Here is a 20,810-nt window from a genome sequence, read left to right as displayed (position 1 = left end):
CTGTCACCATGGTAACACTGTAGAAAATCCCAGAGGCTTTGAAACTTGCAAGAGACTTAGTTGCATAAATCTGCCTCCCAAAACTGTAAAGGCTTCCTCCGTACTATTGCAACCCATTGCTTTAGTGTTTTCCTGCATTTGCAAGGCTTTATGTTCACCCATGTACTCAGTTCTAGCAACAGTAAGGCCAAGGAACACCAGTGTTTATGCAAAGGAAGTTTATTTTGTAGAAACAGTGAGGCCTCAATGTTTCCAAGTTATTTCTCTCACGAAGGTTTAAACGGTGAAACGACCCACTCTATTCACCGGTCGAGGAGGAGTTCGTCATCATCAATGGCGTCAACGAGCAGAAAAACCTGTGAGGGGCGGAAAAAATGGACAGTTTAGGCTGGAGCCATGTCTGAAAAAGGGTTGGTTTGGGAAACAGTTGCGTGACGAAAATTCCTGCTTTTAGACAGAAATTTGTGAGCGTAGTAAGAATCCGCGAGAAACGGTAAGTTCAAGAAGCAGATCAGAGAAGAAATGGTGACTTTAAGAAGTAGACATGAGAGAAAAGGGCTAAAACAGTTAAAAATCTGAGGAATGAGAAGTTTGAAATGCATTTAGAGGAGCCAACATGAAATGTTGCAGAGCTACAAGTGAAACTGATAAAGAAGAAGAAAAGGTTTACTCAAGAACTTGGAGCAACTTTGTCAGTGTTTGATTCAAACTTCTTAATTCAAGAGATTGAAACTGAATAAGACTTACTATTTTTTTGTTATTTTTACATTTCGATAAGCAGCCTCCTTATGCCTTCTCGTTGGCGACGGTGTTGTTGGACTGGCTGTCATCTGTCTTGCGCTCCACTTCGTGGACGCAGAACCAAGGCATGTGCTTCGTGATGGCCTGTTTTAACGGAAATAATGCAAAGTAAGATTCAAACAGGTACAAGTGCAGCAGTGAAAATAACACAAGATGCAGTGCTAACAAGGTTAAACACCAGTTATCATATTGGCAGGGTGAGTGAGAACAGAAAGAGAGAAAGAAACTCACCATGCGGAACTTGGGATGGCTGATGGCGTACACGAAGGGGTTGTAGCAAGATGCGGACTTTGCCAAGAGAGCTGGCAACAAGGTCACCAGAGGAGTGATGTTCTCGTAGTTACCAGAGACACCCTGCAATACAGATATATTGACTCATTCTCAGACGCCCACGTTTGCGTGTATCAGTAGCTGTGAGTTTTTCGTTACATATTCGCAAAGTTTAGAGAAATCTTGTCTGCTTTTTAGTGCATACCTGGATGGTGATGGCAGCATATGGGACCCAGCAGCACAGCCAAAGGGTGACATTGCAAATGGCAGTCTTGGCAATGCGGACCTCAGCACGCTGGGACTCGGCCTCCTGATGGAAGACAATTGATACAAAACGGGTTAACCTCTCTACATCAGTTTTCCATAGCATTAGGCAGTCTGGAATTGGAATCCAAAAATTCAGTGCCTTGTAACTTTCAACAGCTGAGCAAGTGAGTAAACGTGACTTACATTGGACCTAAGGTTGGCAACATTCATCTTCTTAGCCTGTTCCCTCATTGATTTCTCGTGTTCGAAGATGGCTTTCACAATGAAAACGTACGAGAAAACGATGATGGTAGCGGGGAAGACGAAGTCAAAGAAGATGATGCACATGTTGTAGCTCTTGGTCTGCAAGAAAATAACAGGAAAAACCATTAACATTTCTGTGAGCCTATCATTTAAAGTGGAAACACACCTCAGACTAATTTGCTTGGGAACTTTGATTAGCAGCAAAATTTGTAATCGCAAACTTACGTTGAAATCCTGAGAGATGTAGTCGTAGCTGCAGGAGTCCAAGATGCCCTCAGGGATGTACTTGCCCCATCCGAAGAAGGGAGGAAGGCACCAGCCAATGGCCATTGTCCAGCAGTAGAGGCACATAGCCATAGCCTTGCCCTGAGTCAGCTTAGGTCCATTGAAGGAGTTGCAGATGATGTTGTATCTGTCGTAGGAGATCATCACGAGAGTCCAGATGCTGCAGACACCAGTGACAGCCCCTGCAATGATACACATGAATTGTTGAGATTGCTCGGCCATCTTGTAAATGCTCTGGCTATTCAAGGAACCACTTTCACCAACACGATCATGCTCCCGATGTGAAAGAGAGCAAGACAATGCCACGAAGCTTACCAAGAGCAGCGTAAAGCTCACAGAAGAAGGGGCTGAACATCCATTTGCCTCCCATGAAGCAGTTGTACGCAAATGGTGGGAAGTTGGAAGTCAACATGATCAGGTCAGAGAGGGAAAGGTTGACGATCAGCAAGTTGGTGGGTGTCCTCAGCTCCTGTCGGAGAAGACATCACTTGAGATATACGTTTGATTTATACACACGGCAAAGACTGCCTTCAGAGTTGTGGGGAAGTTCGTATCTCAGTGAATTCTGCAAGGGACGAACATCACTCAACGACTGTTGCTTAATTTTACTCACCTTACACTTCATGTACAGGTAGATGACAAGTCCGTTGCCGACGATGGAGAAGAAGCCGAGGAAGATGTAGATGACTCCCAGGAGGTAGTGCCACATTGGGTTGACGGGCGCAAAGCTATACCAGTGCTGGTGAACCATATGTTTGATCTCCTCGGGGACGAAGTCCACGAGGGTGACACCTGAAGGGTAACCGAAGGTGGCATCTTGGCTGGAAGATAGGAGAAGAATATTACTGTTATTATTTTTATTACTATTATTTTGAAACGGGCACGTATTCATACTTAGCAAGCCTAAAAATCTAAGAACAGAGTGCCCATAAGCGAAGAATGACGAAGGTAAAAGCGAGCGGAGAAAGTAATTAATGAATATAGACGAAAATCAACAAACAGCAAGGAAAATATATAAACACAATGACAGCAGAAAAATTATTATAATGAAGTTGAATCAAAACAAGAAGTCTTGTTTCTAGGTTCTCGTAAGACTCTATTGGTGGAGGGTGTGTTCAGTGAGCAGGAAAATTAGTATTGTTTCTTACTGATATACTGCATCTGCTACAGGGGGGCCTGTTATTCTGACCACTTAAAGACCTTTTAGAAATTGGAAAAGAGAAAGAATAGTTGTTTTCAGACACACACTATGAATGTCTATAGCCCCTGCTACAAGAGGCACTCCAAGTCTAAGCACTTTCAGAGTTTAGGAGATGAATAAAGGTAAGTACAGCTCCTTGAAGACGTATTACAAGTGTCTGTAGCCTCTTTTACAAGAGACTCTCCTATTGTGACAACTTGCGGGCTTTAAAAAGTGATAAAAGAAAATTGCAGTTTCCTGGAGATGTACCTTTTGAGTGTCTGTAGCTTTTGCTACGAGAGGCTATCTTAATCTGACCACTTACAGTCTTTAGGAAATGAAGACATAGAGTACATTTTGTGTCTGTAGCCCCAGCTACAAGGAAGCTCACTGCAGACCTTTGAAATAATGGTAAATATTGTTTACTGTTGACGCACTGATTGCGAAAACCTAGCTGTAAAATCTCTCCAAAGTGTGGATCTGCTAGCCTGACCAAGAGCAGCTTTTTGTAAGTATATAGAGCACCACCTCCCTTTTAGAAATACTTGAAGTATGAGAATATAAGAATATACATAACGGTTACTTCCTCACCCGTAATAAGCCACAGAGGGTCCTGTCGAGTTCGCCATTTTATCGTTTACGAAAAGATTGGAGGGGTTGAGGGCTGCCTGAAATGCCCAAGTTCCTAGCTTCAATCCTTCTCGGAGTGATGAAGAGGCTCCTGGATGTAGGGAGGCCGCACGCCTTCTTATATACCCGGTTGGTCTCTCCTTGGCGTATCCGCTAAGGGGGATTAACGTGGCATTATGTAAAGACCTCTTTCTTCTTTTCTTGAAAGTCTTCATGTATAGTTGTAGACTTTGCAGACGATTGAGCGTCAACACGGCTGACTAACATACTTTCTTTCTGTTGGTTCATTATAGTCATTTGTATGGGTTCCTTTCTGTTGAATGTTTGGAAATGTGTGTGTTCATGTATGTGTATGTGTAATAAAATTAATGTGAAATGTCACTTGAGATTTTATTTTTTCCAAACAGTGGAGAATTTGGGTAAACAGACTTTGTCCAGTTTCTTGGCTATATCTCCCAGGATAGAAAATCTATCAAATAAATTCAAATATACCATCTCTAAACATTTTAGATCAATTTAGCAGTCTTTATATATATATATATATATATATATATATATATATATATATATATATATATATATATATATATATATATAATCACTACTGTTTATTTATAATCACTACTGTCCTCAAGAAGGAGAACTTGGATAAAAATCACTACTGAAAATTTAATCACTACTGTCCTCAAGAATGAGAACTTTGATAAAAGTAATTTCTAATCACTACTGTCCTCAAGAATGAGAACTTGGATAAAAGTAATTTCTAATCACTACTGTCCACAAGAATGAGGACTTGGACAAAAGAATGAGAACTTGGATAAAAGTAATTTCAAGAATGAGAACTTGGATAAAAGTAATTTCTAATCACTAATCTCCACTGTCCTCAAGAATGAGAACTTGGATAAAACTCATTTCCACTGTCCTCAAGAATGAGAACTTGGATAAAAGTAATTTCTAATCACTACTGTCCTCAAGAATGAGAACTTGGATAAAAGTAATTTCTAATCACTACTGTCCTCAAGAATGAGAACTTGGATAAAAGTAATTTCTAATCACTACTGTCCTCAAGAATGAGAACTTGGATAAAAGTAATTTCTAATCACCACTGTCCTCAAGAATGAGGACTTGGATAAAGCTAATTTCTAATCACTTGGATAAAAGTAAATTCTGTCCTCAAGAATGAGAACTTGACTTGGAATGAGGACTTGGATAAAACTCATTTCTAATCACCACTGTCTTCAAGAATGAGGACTTGGATAAGATTCATTTCTAATCACCACTGTCCTCCACTGTCCTCAAGAATGAGGACTTGGATAAAAGAATGAGGACTTGGATAAACTTGATAATTTCTAATCACTACTGTCCTCAAGAATGAGAACTTGGATAAAAGTAATTTCTAATCACTACTGTCCTCAAGAATGAGAACTTGGATAAAGTAATTTCCACTACTGTCCTCAAGAATGAGAACTTGGATAAAAGTAAATCACCACTGTCCTCAAGAATGAGGACTTGGATAAGACTCATTTCTAATCACCACTGTCCTCAAGAATGAGGACTTGGATAAGACTCATTTCTAATCACCACTGTCCTCAAGAATGAGGACTTGGATAAAAGACTAATCATTTCTAAATACCACTGTCCTCAAATGAGAACTTGGAAAAAGTGAGAACTTGGATAAAAGTCATTTCTAATCACCACTGTCCTCAGGAATGAGGACTTGGATAAAACTCATTTCTAATCACCACTGTCCTCAAGAAGGAGAACTTGAATAAAAGTCATTTCTAATCACTACTGTCCTCAAGAATGAGGACTTGGATAAAAGTCATTTCTAATCACCACTGTCCTCAAGAATGAAAACTTGGATAAAAATCATTTCTAATCACCACTGTCCTCAAGAAGGAGAACTTGAATAAAAGTCATTTCTAATCACTACTGTCCTCAAGAATGAGAACTTGGATAAGACTCATTTCTAATCGCCACTGTCCTCAAGAATGAGGGCTTGGATAAAAGTCATTTTTAATCACCACTGTCCTCAAGAATGAGAACTTGGATAGAACTCATTTCTAATCACCACTGTCCTCAAGAATGAGAACTTGGATAAAACTAATTTCTAATCACTACTTTCCTCAAGAATGAAAACTTGTGTCCACATCTGGAAAATATTTGAAGAATTGTTATCTTCCATGAAAACATTCAGTCTTGTACTGGGATATAGGAAGTCCTGTACTTTACAAATTCAGCAAGATAGTTTACAGTTAACTTACCACCAAAAACTTCCTTAAGTTTGAAGAACTGTTTCCAGAGTTTTGACATGAGCTGATGAATTTTTACCTACCATGACTTGCTTCGGTTTAATGAAGTGTTCAGTACAATCCTGTGTACTCATACGCGAGAGAGATCACGACAAAAATGTTCTCAACCATATCCTGTAGCGTGAGAGATTTGTGCCCATGGTTGAAACGTGTTTGAAGTCATGGAACTATTGTAGCAGATGCAGTATATCAGTAGGAAACAATACTAATTTTCTCCACTCACTGAACAACACACCTTCCAATAGAGCCTTAGGAGAATCTAGGAGGAAGACTTCTGGTTTTGATTCAACTTCACTACAATAATATTGTTCTGCTGTCATTGTGTTTATGTATTCATGACTTAGATGTTGTGACACCAGTTTTAATAGATATATATACTGTATATGTACCTTGATGTTTGTTTATATTCATTGATTGCTTTCTCCACTCCAGTTTTACCGTCTCCATTCTTCGTTTGTGGGCAAGTTAATAGATTTTCAGACTTGCCTATTTCAGAATAATAGTAATAATTTACTCTTAAATGAATCCTGTTGTCAGATACTTGTGTAAAAAATTAAAACAGATCCTCTTTCATGGTCAGGTGAGTCACGTTCCCTCCTTCTGATATTCTTGTCGCGGGTTCGAATCTTTCCACGGACATCACAATTTCTTCACTCTGTTCTCCATTCCGATCTTAGGCTTCATAGTGACAGGGTCATCCAAAAAGTGGGAAGAAATCGAGAAGTTAATGAGGCATTGTGGTTATTACAGTTACATGCCTATCCGGTGAAAGAGTGAACAGTCGATTCTACTGTATATATATATATATATATATATATATATATATATATATATATATATATATATATATATATATATATATATATATATATACATAAAGAAATCGGAATTAATCATTCTTAGTTCTATCCTGCAGAGACAAGCAAAATCATGTCCTTTGAAAAAAAAAACTATGGAGTTCACAGTTTTCTAACAAATGTGTGGTTCTGAATTCAGAGAAACTCGAATCCTAGTTTTCCAGGATTAGTTTTTCCAAGTCACGTCAAGAAAGAACCTGACTAGCTTCCTAAGTCTTCTCTATTCCTTTTGTTCTATCCAGATATCTTGAAACAACAGCACCCACAAAAGTGTCTTCCTTGAAGATCTTATCCTGCGAGTTCAGTCTTATATAAAAGGTATACTTTTTGCCTTTCAAGTTCATTAAATTTGGAGTTTTTACACCGTTGCTGCTTTAGAAGCGAGGGCTTGTGCCAGCAGGTGGTCTTTGTGGTCTAATCCAACAATTGAATCGAGGCTGCATCACAAGATTCTGACAAAAACTCAGTCCACATAGAAAGACTTTATCAAGAGGGGCATCTCTGTGATCCTCTGTTGCACAAATCCCAAGGCATTTGCCCACAAGACAAGAGAGTTACCCTAGATAAAGAAGTAAGCCTTTTATGAAGTTAGGTCTTGAGACTGGTGATTTCTCAGATGCAGAGGACGCGATGGTTATCCTTGGTCTCACTCTTGAGGAGGACAGTGGTGGAACATTTACAAGCATGCACTTTCTTGCACACTTAGCACTAGCCCCTGGGGTGTCAAATGTATTTTGCCGTGTTTAGTACTAGCCCCTGGGGGATCAAATGTGTTTCACCGTGTTTAGTACTAGCCCCTGGGGTATCAAATGTCCTTAAGTGCATTTTGCTATCTGCCTGAAGTTTCAGGCAGTTCGTGAAATCCCTGCAGTATAAGTATAAGCCAGAGAGTGTCTTTTCATATTGAGTTCACTGTGCGTTGGAAACGACATGCACCCACGGGTAATTATAATTTACTATAATTGATATAGGAATTTCATCCAGCCGTGAGTCAAACCTTAAGTGATATTCCCAAAGTATAGTGAATACGATATTAAACAATATTAGTGGCTTTATATTTTACAAACTTACCAATCAGCAATCATGGTGGACTGGGTTGATGTCGAATCTATACACAGAACCTGAGCTTTATAGTCATATGTACGGCAGAGTCGATATCAACTTATGCCTCTCTTGATGGCCGGGTGGTCAAAGTCACTGTCTACCTTTGTTTTTAAACCAGGCCATGGTTCGAATCCTGGCCTGTGCAGAAGTACTTATCAATTGTAATTTTCTTTTGAGTGAATATGACATTAAACGATATTTGTGGCTTAATATTTTTGTATTATAAGAAAGCCACTTCACAAAAATTTATATATACTTTATGTATATACATTGCATATATACATACATATACACATTATATATACATATATATTTTATATATATATATGTATATAGTGTGTGTGTTTATACATTCTGAATAACTGTTCTGGTGACTCCTAAAAAAAACTATTTCAAATCTCTAATGTAATGTCCTACTCTGCAGACATCTCCGCTAAGAAGCTCAGTAATTTAATTCAAAATTCCCAGATATCTTCTACAATATCCCTGACATTTTGGTCGAATTATAAGAGCTTATTAATTATAAAGTGGAAATGGTACCCTTCATTTGTCAAGAAACAGCTAAATATTTTGTATGGTCAGCTGGCGTAGAATGGTTTAACATATCTTGGCGGCAAGGCAGTCTCAAAGGGATTAGTGACTGGCAGGCCTCTCTCTCTCTCTTGACCAGGCATTGCTGAACATTCCTCCAAGTATAGGCATAGAAGGTCCAGGTCACGCATGCTACTAGAAAGGTCCAGGTCACGGGCGCTACTAGAAAGGTCAAGGTCACGGGTGCTACTAGAAAGGTCAAGGTCACGAGTGTTACCAGAAAGGTCAAGGTCACGAGTGCTACCAGAAAGTTCCAGGTCGCAGGTACTTCTGGAAGCGATTGCAGGAGCATCCATTACCCCAAACAGCTGTGAGACCAAGTAGCATAACAAACCACCCAATTGGTATTACGCGAAGACAGCTAGCAAGAAATGTTGTGGAAGAGATGTTCTTCCCAAGGTAAGCCCTCCACTCCATAAGCCCTTTATTCTAGACGAGAAAATGGCTGTTGAAGTCGAAACATTGATCCTGTTAAGGGGGATTTTCCCAGCTAATTCCAGACGCCACAAATAGCTCCAGTCACATAACTTGAGCTACAGAGGAAAGACGACATCTTTGAAACCCCCAGAAGGTCGTTTTTTGCCTTCACGTTTCACTGGGGTGTTGAAAGGCGAGAAGTCTTGACATACATATTCTGTGGTTGGAGAAATACTAAATATTTTGTTGATGCTTACAAACGTAAGTCACCCAGGAATGGAGACAGTGTGGGATTAAAAGTGAAGCATCTAAGAATATATATATATATATATATATATATATATATATATATATATATATATATATATATATATGGAAATTTATTCACAGAAGTCTTAAGCTTTCAAGGACTAACTGTCCCCATCGTCTGCTAGTCGTAAATTAAATCGTGTTTAAAGAAGGTCCTGTTATTATTTGCATAAATGCACAGTATATTGTGTAAGTAATCAACTCTTATGTATTTATATATATTATATATATGTACATATATACAAATGAATCATTTTATTGTTTTCAAATATTACAAAACGTTCCAAAGGCTATTTTGTTACAGCAAACTGAGGCGAGAGGCTAAAGGGATTGAATGAAGAAATTTCTGGTTAAAAATAGCAATGTTTATCAGTAAAGATTCTGAAAAAAGGATGGTTTAATTCTCTGAAAGTAACTTTTCAAAATCTATGTAGAAAGCTAAAATTAAGGCTTGCAATTATTAATGATAAGAAAGGATTCATCTTTATATAAATATTAATGTAAATATCTCAATAAACGTTATCCTGGATTCTCCTGGAGTTTGATAAAGCTCCTTTTTCATCTTCCCCTAGCTGCTGCAACTGCTTTCATTCCTTTTACTGTACCTCCGTTCATATTCTCTTTCTTCCATCTTACTGTCCACCCTCTCCTAACAATTGATTCATAGTGCAACTGCTTTGAGGTTTTCCTCCTGTTACACCTTTCAGACCTTTTACTGTCAGTTTCCGTTTCAGCGCTGAATGACCTTAGTTGCCCCAGTGCTTGGCATGTATGTTTAAAATCTGTAAATCAGTCAATCAATCCTTTTGCATCTGAATTTCGATGCTGAGTCTGTTTTGTACCAGAGCCATAAAATCTAGAGTATTTCCTTCTCGAAAAAGAGATTCCAGGGGATTTCGAAAGTGATTTGGTCTCGAAAAATGACTGCGGGAGAATTTCAGTGATGAACCTGTCACGAAAAATGACTGCGCAAGAATTCCACTGATAAACCTGTCTCGAAAAATTACTGTGTAAAATTACAATGACAAATCTGTCACGAAAAAGGACTGCGCAAGAATTACAATGATAAACCTGTCTAAAAATGACTGCGCAAGAATTCCAATGATAAATCTATCTCGAAAAATGTCTGTAAGAGTTCAATGATAAACCTGTCACGAAAAATGATTGCGTAAGAATTCCATTGATAAATCTCTCTTGAAAAAGGAGTCCGCTAGATTTCCAGTGATCAATGTTTCCAGGAAATGACTTCACAAGAAAGAATTTCAATAATTATTTTGTCTCGTAAAAAAAAAAACAAAGAAATAAAACTGTACTCGAATTTCTATATAATAATTTTGTCTCGAAAAAGAACAGCACGAGTATTTAGACCCTATCTCGGGAAAAAGGCCTGCCATTAAATTTCGACAATGCAGGTGTCCTGAAAATGACCCGCCCTACAATTTCGAAAAGATACTGTCTTTTGGCAATGACCCTTGACTCGGCAGCAAATGGGAGTGTTTTGGAATTTTTTTAATGATTGTGCCTCAGCTGAAAACAGGACATTATTGTAGCTGATACTAGGAGTGTCTTGGTCCTTTATTTATGAAAATATCTTTGGCAAAAACAAGGCAATCCATTCATTTTTTAATGATGAAAGTGGCATTGGTACAGAAGCCTATGGACTTTTACAGATTTAGGCCGAGGTAATCCTTAAATTTTTAATGAAGAAAGTGGTCTTGGTGGGAACTCATGGAATCTTACTGATTCATTCTTAGGTAAGACTGAAATTGTTGAAACCTTTCCGAGAAGAACTTGATACAGAAATGTGACTGCCCTGGAATTTTAATTAGGAAACAGTGCCATGCAATAGCACAAAAATTCTGGACCCTTGTATTAATTTTGCCATATCCCCCTAGACCAGGAGTTCCCAGCCTGGGGTACATGTACTTTTTTGACTCTTCAGGGGGTACATTGGCTCTGAGAGAATAGCCAGTGCATGATGTATTCTGCATTGAGGTGGCACAATGTCCTGTCTTTTTTTTTCTCATTTTAGTAAGCAAAGCTTTACTCTACACAAACAGATTTCATATTAGGATTATATCACAATATCAATTTCCTTGTTTTTCTTTTTCATCCTCAATTTTTAGGGGCACACAGCAATCTATAAAAGTGCCCAAGGGGTACAGAAGAACAAAAAGGTCAGGAACCTATGCCCTAGACGGACACACTGCTAATCTTGGTTCCAATAATCTTCCAAAATTGTTTTCTGGCTTTTAAAGTCTCCAGAAAATTTGGCAGGGGACGTCTGCATTAATAAGCAAAGCCTCTCGTTTATATTGTGTAAACAGCAACTCTCTGGAGTCATATCTGAGAAGCAGCAAAGTTTATTGAAAAATTCTGAACGGCCTGAATCTTCAAACCCCAAAATCGATGACTCCAACACCTTCTGGGTCGACACAGGACTTCCGTTTACAGTTTACCTCCTCCCCCACCCACCTTTTGATTGGATTACCTCTCAAGCGTACGGTATATAAACTCTGCTCAGAGCTCTGGTCGATGCAAGCTTCGACTTCAAGTCCCTTCTGCTGTCCACCGAATTATTCCTCTCCTGCAGGAAATTGGTGGAGGATTTTTTGAGTTCGTCTCTTGCCTGACTTCAAAAGTTCCCCCCAGACCGTTTTACTCTCAAAATGGCTGTCAACAGTACAGGACCCCAGTTTGCCTATTTTGGGTAAATTGAGAATGTATTTTTTTATGTCTGTTTCTTAGTTCTTACATGTGGCACCTTATACTGGGATATACTCATATTAACTTTGTCATTATAACACCTTATAGTGGGATGTGCCCATATTACCTTTGTCGTGATATGTAGCACCTTATACTAGGATATTCTCATATCTTTGTCATGCAATGTACCACCTTATACTAGGATATCCTCATGTCATAATGATGTGTGGCCAAAAGTCCCCTAGATAATGGTAGTTTATCACAAGGGCCAAAATCCGTGCTATTAATAGTGCGTCCTACTGTTTATCAACTGATCATTCTTTCTAATGAACACTGTATTCTTTGGTGTGGGCATGTTCCACATGAATAGGGTTCATCATCTGAATAATAATAATAATAACACTGAAACATAACGATGGCTACCACTCAGAGTAGAAATATTTCTTGTGGTGAATTTGACCCTAAAAGTCCCATCCTTATTCTCCCTTCAAGATCCATCAATGAACCCATAATAACTGGAACACTGTTTCCTCCCTTTTCTCCACTTTTAGGCAAGAGGCCACCTTTGGGTACCCAGCAGGGATGACCGTGGTCGATTTCGTCCCAGAAGAGATCAAGCATATGGTCCATCAACACTGGTACAGCTTCCCTCCAGTGAACCCAATGTGGCACTACCTGTTAGGTGTAATCTACATTTTCCTGGGTTTCTTCTCCATTACTGGCAATCTGATTGTGATCCACCTGTACTTCAAGGCTAAGGTAAGAGCTATGTCAGATGCCCAATGAGGAGAAGAAAGTAACAAAAGTCAAAAATTCATCTCCATCCTCTTCACAAGTTTGATATCTGGTCTTACAGAGTCAGAAATTTCTCTTTCTGACTGTTTGTCCACTTTATGAAACCATGAAATCACCTAGAGTCTAATGCCAAGCTTAAATATCCAGTCAAGATTTTTATAAATTGAGATTAGCTTTGGAAACTCAGGAATTTTATCTAACTGGTCAGAGAATGAAAAACTTTCTTTTTGGTGTAGTAATATGCTCTTCAAACCAGTGAATTAAGCTTTTCTGACCATTAATTGATGCTATAAACCAATGACATTTCTTCTCTGTCTATCAATAAGCTTCGAAACTAATTAAAATTTTGTCAGTATTCAGTTTTGCAAATCAGTATTAAATCTTTTCTGTTGATCATCAGCTTTTCAAAGAATAGAATTTCTTTCCTGACTGGCTATTGTCTTTGCAAATTAACATAATTCAATTTCTTTTCTGTCCAACAGCCATCTCAAAATCATAACAACTTAGTCTACTGTAGATATCCAATAAGAATTATAACTCATATCACTCTTGACCTCCGTTGCAGTTTCTTCAGACCCCTGCGAATTTATTGGTCGTGAACTTGGCCGTGTCTGACATGATTATGTTGACCACAAACTTCCCTCCATTTGCCTACAACTGCTTCATGGGCGGACGATGGATGTTCAGCGCCTTCTACTGTCAGCTCTACGCTGCTCTTGGTAGGTTGCGTTGAGAAAGCAGAAGCCCCATGTGAAAGAAGAGAATAACATTAGTATTGAATCTTATAGGGTAAGAATTCACCCAGTGTAAATATCACTTTGGAGTTGTGAATATCTCACAACTGCAACTTTGGAGTATAGTTTGTAAGCAAATTCACCCTCACACCTGTACGATTATTCCACGTTGTTTTCACAGGTGCCGTAACTGGTGTCTGCAGCATCTGGTCCTTGGTGATGATCTCCTGGGATAGATACAACATCATCTGCAATTCCTTCAATGGCCCTAAACTGACTGCTGGCAAAGCTAAGATGATGTGTCTCTTCTGCTGGGCAATGGCCATTGGTTGGGCTCTTCCTCCATTCTTCGGATGGGGCAAGTACATTCCTGAGGGAATCCTGGACTCCTGCAGTTACGACTACATCTCACAGGACTTCAACGTAAGTTATGAGGCTTGCCTAATCTAGACAAATACATTTTTTCTTACACTTGGTTTTTTTTTTATTGTGAAGCATTAACTCTTAAATCAAACTCCTATGATCTACAGCTAGTTTTAGTAAAGTATGGTTCTTTTTATGAGGCAGAGATGTTAATCCAACCTTCAGCCCTCTCTTCTCCTCCAGAATACACAACTGCATTTCTGTGCCAAAAAACTTCCGGTATACAGTGTTGATAGTCTTCGACTAATAGCCATTTTCCTCTTCTCACTAACAGACCAAGAGCTACAATATGTGCATCATCTTCTTCGACTTCTGCCTCCCAGCAACATTCATTGCGGGATCTTACATCTTCATCGTCAAGGCCATCTTCGCACACGAAGCAGCCATGCGTCAGCAGGCCAAGAAGATGAACGTTGCCAACCTTCGTTCTAACGTAAGCACTTCGGTCCCTCATATTTGCATTCTATAAATGTTTAAAATGTCTTACGTAAGCTTCTAATCAGTTTTTCTTATCAGACCACATATCTGAAGTAGGTCCCCTTGGGATGTAACACTTAACTGGAAGAACAAATCCTTTGGGCTATCATGTGAGGCCAACAAAGTGATTCAGGATGCTTATTAGATTGTTCTGTGATAACTAGGATACATAAATATAACCTCGAAGGGTGCTATAGGATACTAACAACACGTCATGCCGTCCCAAACAGGAAGCCGAGTCCCAGCGCGCTGAGGTGCGCATTGCCAAGACCGCCATCGCTAACGTTAGCTTGTGGCTCTGCTGTTGGGTCCCTTATGCTATCATCACCATTCAGGTAATTATCACGAATTTCATGATCCTGATGATATACTCTCAAAAATACTTTGGCATTAAACAGTCTTAGTTTCTACTTAGCCTGATTGACTTTCTTCTTGTGAGCTGTTTCAGTGAAGTTTCCATTTCAAAACTCAAACTTATCCTGTTGTTAATAAAGCCCAACTGACCTATTTTGTCAGCTGTGTTGATAGAAATTTTCACCTTCTAGACCCCAAAGTTAGATCAGTTAGTTAAATTTTCTACTTTCTGTTGGACATCATGATGAATGTCTACTTGAAATTAGCTTCAGAACCTTAAATATAATTTTTTTGAGAAAGTAAAATTATTTCTTTTGAGGAAAGCAAACTTATTTAAAGAATAAATGAGAACATCTTCCCCAAATATTCTAAGACTAGATTAGGTTCATTTCCTACCCAGACGAAACTTTCCAAACCTTACGTTGACTTGGAAACCTCAAGTAAAGTTTAACGAAGTAAATTCTTTGCCAAACTTCAGTAACTCGTGAAATGTAACAGGAATCTCAAATCTCTCCCTGAAGGGTGTGTCTGGAAACTACCACAACATCACCCCACTGGTGACCATGCTTCCCGCTCTCCTGGCCAAGAGTGCCTCCTGCTACAATCCTTTTGTCTACGCTATCAGCCATCCCAAGTTCCGTCTGGTAAGAGAACTCCTTCGTCACATCTGTAATATAAGTGTTGAATGCTGTTGTTGCTTTATTTCATTAGGTGGAATGTCTGGGGATCCTTCAGAAATGCTGTTGAGACATGACAACAAAACTCTTATTAGAGGTCTTTCAAAGTCCACTTCAGTTGATTAGGGTCTTCATTTCATTGTGCTCACACCAATAGGTCTCAGGCCACCCTAGGACCCACTCTTTTCAAAATGTAATTAGAAGCAATTTGCTAGAATATAGTGTTTTCTAGTTTGAGTCAAATTTGTCTGTTTGAACTTTTACCACATGTTCTTTCTAATATGAGTCAATTTTATCTCTTTGAGCTTCTACCACGTGTTTTTTACACCCACCCACACAGACACTCACACATACACACACACACGCACATAATTTACTGAATTATACACTCTTTTCACCAACCTAACATCTTTCATTCTTTCCAGAGGACCAGACCATCTGAAAACATTCTTAAACCACCCTTTCTCTTGTACTAAGATTTTTACCACTTTATTTTTGCATTTTTCAACATTCCTGTTCTTCAAATGCCACGTACGCCAAGCAAACAATTCATCTCAACAGCTTCAAATTGTCTTATTTTAATCCACATTCTTCATCCACATTTTCACTTACTTCTGTAAAGGAGAGTTAGCTCAACAGTCCCCTTATATACAATCCCAACTTGGCTCCTACAAACATTCGAAGTTCCTTCCGAGTCTCCTGCAAGCACACCCTGCTCCATCCCTCGCTCCGACCTGTCCTATGACTCACATCTTGTTTATCTCCCCTCTTCAGGCAATCACCCAATACTTGCCCTGGTTCTGCGTCCACGAGGAAGAGAAGAAGTACGACGACAACCAGACGAGTAATACAGAGAACAAGGAAAAGGCTTAAGCGAAGAAGGCAGAAAGTAGGATAGTTTGTCCAGGTTGGTATGTTTGGATCTTAGAGGCTGTCAGACCCACTTGTCATTCTCTGCCGGCTCTTGGGTATCTTCGCAGCTCGCAGTGGCTCGTACCAGATAGCCAAAGCGTGCTGCAAGTTTCCGCAGTGCCCTTACAGTTCAGAGGTGTTGATTTGGGGGTTAATTGCCTTTTATATCCAGCTTTTATAAACGTTGTAATGAACTGACATTCACCATTTCTCTAAAATGACTCATGGCATGTGTTCAAGTATTGTTGGCAATACATCTATTTATTTTCATGCAGCTGTGCAACAAACTTCCCCAAACACCAACGGCGCCATCGCCCAGCGGCAGTGTGGGGAAAAGGGAAGCGACCTTGTAAAACGCATCGAAAAAAATTTATAAAAAAAATTAATCCGAAGCTTCGGTTTTGAAAAAGTAATAAATCCTCTTGCATCAAGTGGAGTTTATATCCCATATAGATATACCCCATATATATATATATATAGGTTTTATTAAAAGAGTGTTTTCCTAAAGAGTGGCTCCAGGGAAAAATAGATGTCTGCCTTATACTGGTAAACACAGGATGCATTCCTTGTGCAAAAGATGATTAACAGTATATATATGTGTGTGTGTTTGTTTGTGTGTAATACAATTACCACACCAATTAAAGAGCCAAGTTTTGATGTGGCTAAAATATTGCCAGCAATAAACTGGTCACAAAGCCCCAAAGAATTTCTGACTTAGCCAAGGATACAGGAACTGTCTGTACCCTCCTTAAAAAACAAACCAAGGTCTGTATCCACCACACAGAGTAAGAATTTCACAACATCAAAATACCTACCAGATGTGGAACAGTCTCTGGATCTTACCAATAACATCTTGCAGTTTTCATACTTTTGTGAGAATGACTCTTGAGCCTTCAGTCTCTCATGAAGGTAAAACGTGCTTCTTAATGAACCACGACTGAAAATGGTTTGATAAAGACTTAATATTGACAGACAAAACCAAAATGTGGTATGGCTGGAGACTTACCACTGAGGGTATCATGCAATGGTGTCTTAAGCATGGGCACAGGTGTTGCTTTGGCTTGTTACCTAAGCGTCTCCTACTCAGAGGTGCTAGTACTAAATATGGCGGAAGTTCCTTGGGACGACGTGTTTAGTACTAGCCCCTGGGGATCAAAGTATTCTATAGACCAGTTTCTATATTGTTTGGTCGACAAATTATATTGATAAACAATGCATATATATGTATATATATATATATATATATATATATATATATATATATATATATATATATATATATATATATATATATATATATGTAAGCAATAATGGACTAAAAAAATTATTGCAGAGATACAAATGTTCTCACTCACGGAGAAACAAATTAAAACAATGAAAATCAGATATAAAAATAATCAAATAACTGTAGAAACAACAAAAGAAAACTTGCAGTTATGAAGCAAAATGGAAAAACTAAAACAAAATGAACTAAAAGAGAAAATAAACTTGCAAACTACCGAAGCGTGCTCAGAATATAGTTGTTACCGAATGTAAATAAACCCAGCTTTTGAACAGCGAAGGACCAGAAGATAAAACTACGCACAGTACCCTTCTGAATCTTCGACAGTACAGTCAAACCTTTGTCAGTGGAAAGGTGTTTGTTTGGGTTAAACTTTGGTCTGTTATAGCTGAAGACGGTGGTTTAGAAAGACATTTTGTAGACTCCTTTGTGCCAAATTTGCTGTCAAGAAAACGGCAGCTGAATCCTACATAAAAAGTTGACAGAAAGAATCGCTAAAATCAAGCATTTCTGAGACTCCCGTGGACCAAAATTTGGTGTCAAGAAAATGGCAGCTGAATCCTACATAAAGTTTACAAGACGAATCACTATAAAATAAATAATTTCTGAGACCTCTGTGGACCAAAATTGGTCACAAGAAAACTGGGACTGAATCCTATACGAGGTTGACAAGAGGAATCACTAAAAAGTTCTCATACTAGGCCAAACAGATTATGACCTGGTAAACATACAGATGACCTCGGAAATCAGGCCAACAGACCAAGATTGACAACACCCGGGGTCAGTCACCTGGAATATTGGGTCAGTCACTCACCAGTTGGTCTACGGATACCAAAGAATTGAAGAATATAGGCCTAGTTGAACCCTTGCCAGTAGATTTTCGCCAACAGCACAGTATCTGAGGTAAGGCGGTTTGTCAGTCTTAGAAATAATGTTTATTTACGATTAAGGAAGCAGTTCTCACGCTCACAGGCACACACACCCTCTCTCTCTCTCTCTCTCTCTCTCTCTCTCTCTCTCTCTCTCTCTCTCTCTCTCGCTCTCTCTCGCTCTCTCTCTCAGACAAACAAACCCACTCTCTCTCCCTCACACAGTCTCTGTCAAACACACACACTCCATCTCTCCCAGACAAGGTCTTTCTCTCGCACAGACACAAAAACACTCTCTCTCTCTCTCTCTCTCTCTCTCTCTCTCTCTCTCTCTCTCTCTCTCTCTCTCTCTCTCTCTCTCACAAAACGTCCACAAACCGGAAGCCCTAACCGTGTTTTGTCAGCCGAGGCATGAAAGCAACTCAGAGAAGCTCTATTAACCGATTTGACGGGAAACTGAACCTGCTTCACCGTGTCTGAAATCTCTGTTAGATTCCGCTTGATACTCCTGTAAGAACTCTAAGGAGGCGTCTTAACACTTCCAGGGATTCTTAGTTAGCGTGAAATTTTTATAGAGACAAAAAAGGGGTTTGGTTCTGTGGTTGTCTGGTCAACATGTCTGCCGCAAGAAAGGGGGGAGGGGAGGAATAATGATAATAAGGTTTCCCTTCCAACAGATACATAATATATATATATATATATATATATATATATATATATATATATATATATATATATATATATATATATATATTAATATTATATATATTTTTATATTTATTTTGTTATTTTGTTTGAGTGTTAATCTTATTCTAAATATTTTTATTTTTGTTATTTTGTTTGAGTTTTTGATGATGGTGGTAGGAGTTTTTGGGAAATATTTTTCTTTTTTGTTTTATGCATGTGTGAATACTGCTTAAATATGGATGGATAGACAGAATGATAGATAGATCAATGCTCTGTTTATTATATATGTGTGTGATGTGTTGAAATGCACATTGCACATTGAGAGTAAAGGTGGTTTGACAGGTGTAACAGGAGGAAAACCTCAAAATAGTTGCACTATGAATCAAGTAAGATGGAGGAAAGAGAATATGAAAGGAGGTACAGTAAAAGGAATGAAAGGGGTTGCAGCCAGTGGCCTAAGGGACGCTCCAAAGAACCTTGAGTAATGCCTACAGTGCACCGCATGAGGTGCACTGACGGCACTACCTTCCCTACGGGGTAAAACTTCATTAGACTGTTTACGAGGGAATTGCTTTCTTAAAGTCTTATCAGTCCTCTCCATCAAATCTAGTTCCTAGGATGGTGAGAAATATTCAGACAGTCTTTCTCATTCCAAGTTTTAAACTTATATGCCTAAAAAGATCGATATTTCTTTCTTTATCATATGTTGGAAATTTGGCCAATCTGTTCTAAGTGTAAAATTACCTTTGCCCCCACGTCAAAATCAATTTTATTTTAAAAACACGCCTAAAATTTTTCATTTTTCATTTTAAGGACACCTTCCCAAAGTGAAGTCTTGCCTGTGTTAAATATGAATTTAGTTGTCCATTGATTCTCACCATCCACGGAAAGCCATCCAAACCACAAGGAAAGCTATAATATCAGATACCTTTGTTGTAAATGTAAGCATAAGATTCTGTATTAAGACTTGGAAGTCCTTGCACAGTGCATAATCATTCTGTACCGATTTCAGAGTACCTGTTGACTGAGCGACATAGCCCCTTCATCTATAGTTTCAGTGCTGCTGTGGGAATTGGCCTAAGAAGAAGTGTTCTCTGGAACTTCAATTTCTCCTCGCGATCTGTTCAACTGCTGCTTCAACTTAAGATGGTAAGAATTCTTCTGCTTCTTTTTTTTTTAGTATTCTGTAAAAGGAAACTATTGTGCCAGCTTTGTCTGTCCGCCTTCAGATCTTAAAAACCACTGAGGCTAGAGGGCTGCATATTGGTATGTTGATCATCCACCTTCCAGTCATCAAACATACCAAATTGCAGCCCTCTAACTTCAGTAGTTTTGATTTTAAAGGTTAAAGTTAGCCATGATCGTGTTTCTGGCAACGTTATAGGACAGGCCACCACCGTGTTAAAGTTTCATGGTCCGCGGCTCATACAGCATTCTACCGAGACCACCGAAAGACAATCTATTTTCGGTGGCCTTGATTATATACGTTGTAGCAGCTGTACAGAAAACTCGATTGCGCCGAAGAAGAAACTTGGGCGCATTTTTACTTGTTTATATTATATATCTTCGTTTTAGTATTTAGGATTAATATATATATATATATATATATATATATATATATATATATA

The 20,810-nt window shown here is 38.7% G+C and overlaps 2 protein-coding genes and 1 long non-coding RNA gene across 4 annotated transcripts in view; 2 read left to right on the top strand and 1 right to left on the bottom strand.

The window, feature by feature from the left end:
• Nucleotides 1–203: 203 nt before the first annotated feature.
• On the bottom strand, nt 204–3,788 carry LOC136856115 (compound eye opsin BCRH1-like). The gene is made up of 9 exons (XM_067133763.1): nt 3,638–3,788; nt 2,480–2,687; nt 2,182–2,335; nt 1,807–2,048; nt 1,522–1,680; nt 1,277–1,381; nt 1,033–1,155; nt 748–885; nt 204–356 (listed from the first exon to the last, which is right to left on the bottom strand). The coding sequence occupies exons 1-8, from the start codon at nt 3,673–3,675 to the stop codon at nt 787–789; spliced, it is 1,128 nt and encodes a 375-aa protein (XP_066989864.1). The 5' UTR covers nt 3,676–3,788; the 3' UTR covers nt 204–356; nt 748–786.
• An 8,029-nt stretch (nt 3,789–11,817) lies between these two features.
• LOC136856114 (compound eye opsin BCRH1-like) lies at nt 11,818–16,775 on the top strand. Its single transcript, XM_067133762.1, has 9 exons — nt 11,818–11,976; nt 12,524–12,731; nt 13,333–13,486; nt 13,683–13,924; nt 14,199–14,357; nt 14,632–14,736; nt 15,277–15,399; nt 16,207–16,339; nt 16,620–16,775. Exons 1-8 carry the CDS (start codon nt 11,936–11,938, stop codon nt 16,303–16,305), a joined length of 1,131 nt encoding a protein of 376 aa, XP_066989863.1. The 5' UTR covers nt 11,818–11,935; the 3' UTR covers nt 16,306–16,339; nt 16,620–16,775.
• A 1,166-nt stretch (nt 16,776–17,941) lies between these two features.
• Nucleotides 17,942–20,810, top strand: part of LOC136856113 (uncharacterized) — a 28,580-nt gene continuing 25,711 nt past the window's right edge. For both annotated transcript variants that reach the window (XR_010858240.1, XR_010858239.1), the window contains exons 1-2: nt 17,942–18,529; nt 20,195–20,331. This is a non-coding gene — a long non-coding RNA (uncharacterized lncRNA). The remainder of the gene's footprint in view (nt 18,530–20,194; nt 20,332–20,810) is intronic.

The sequence above is a fragment of the Macrobrachium rosenbergii genome, chromosome 34 (genome assembly GCF_040412425.1).
Source record: "Macrobrachium rosenbergii isolate ZJJX-2024 chromosome 34, ASM4041242v1, whole genome shotgun sequence".
NCBI lineage: Eukaryota > Metazoa > Arthropoda > Malacostraca > Decapoda > Palaemonidae > Macrobrachium > Macrobrachium rosenbergii.
Note: the sequence above shows the minus strand (reverse complement) of the source record. Positions and strands in the feature narration are given on the sequence as shown.

Bases quoted from the DNA above. Each gene is read 5' to 3' on its own strand.
- LOC136856115 (XM_067133763.1), bottom strand. From the start codon at position 3,675: ATGGCGAACTCGACAGGACCCTCTGTGGCTTATTACGG. The intron at 2,336-2,479 runs GTGAGTAAAATT...CTTCTCCGACAG, and splicing joins ACCTGTACATGAAGTGTAAG to GAGCTGAGGACACCCACCAA. The intron at 1,156-1,276 runs GTATGCACTAAA...TCTGTATTGCAG, and splicing joins ATGCTGCCATCACCATCCAG to GGTGTCTCTGGTAACTACGA.
- LOC136856114 (XM_067133762.1), top strand. From the start codon at position 11,936: ATGGCTGTCAACAGTACAGGACCCCAGTTTGCCTATTTTGG. The intron at 12,732-13,332 runs GTAAGAGCTATG...CCTCCGTTGCAG, and splicing joins ACCTGTACTTCAAGGCTAAG to TTTCTTCAGACCCCTGCGAA. The intron at 14,737-15,276 runs GTAATTATCACG...CTCTCCCTGAAG, and splicing joins ATGCTATCATCACCATTCAG to GGTGTGTCTGGAAACTACCA.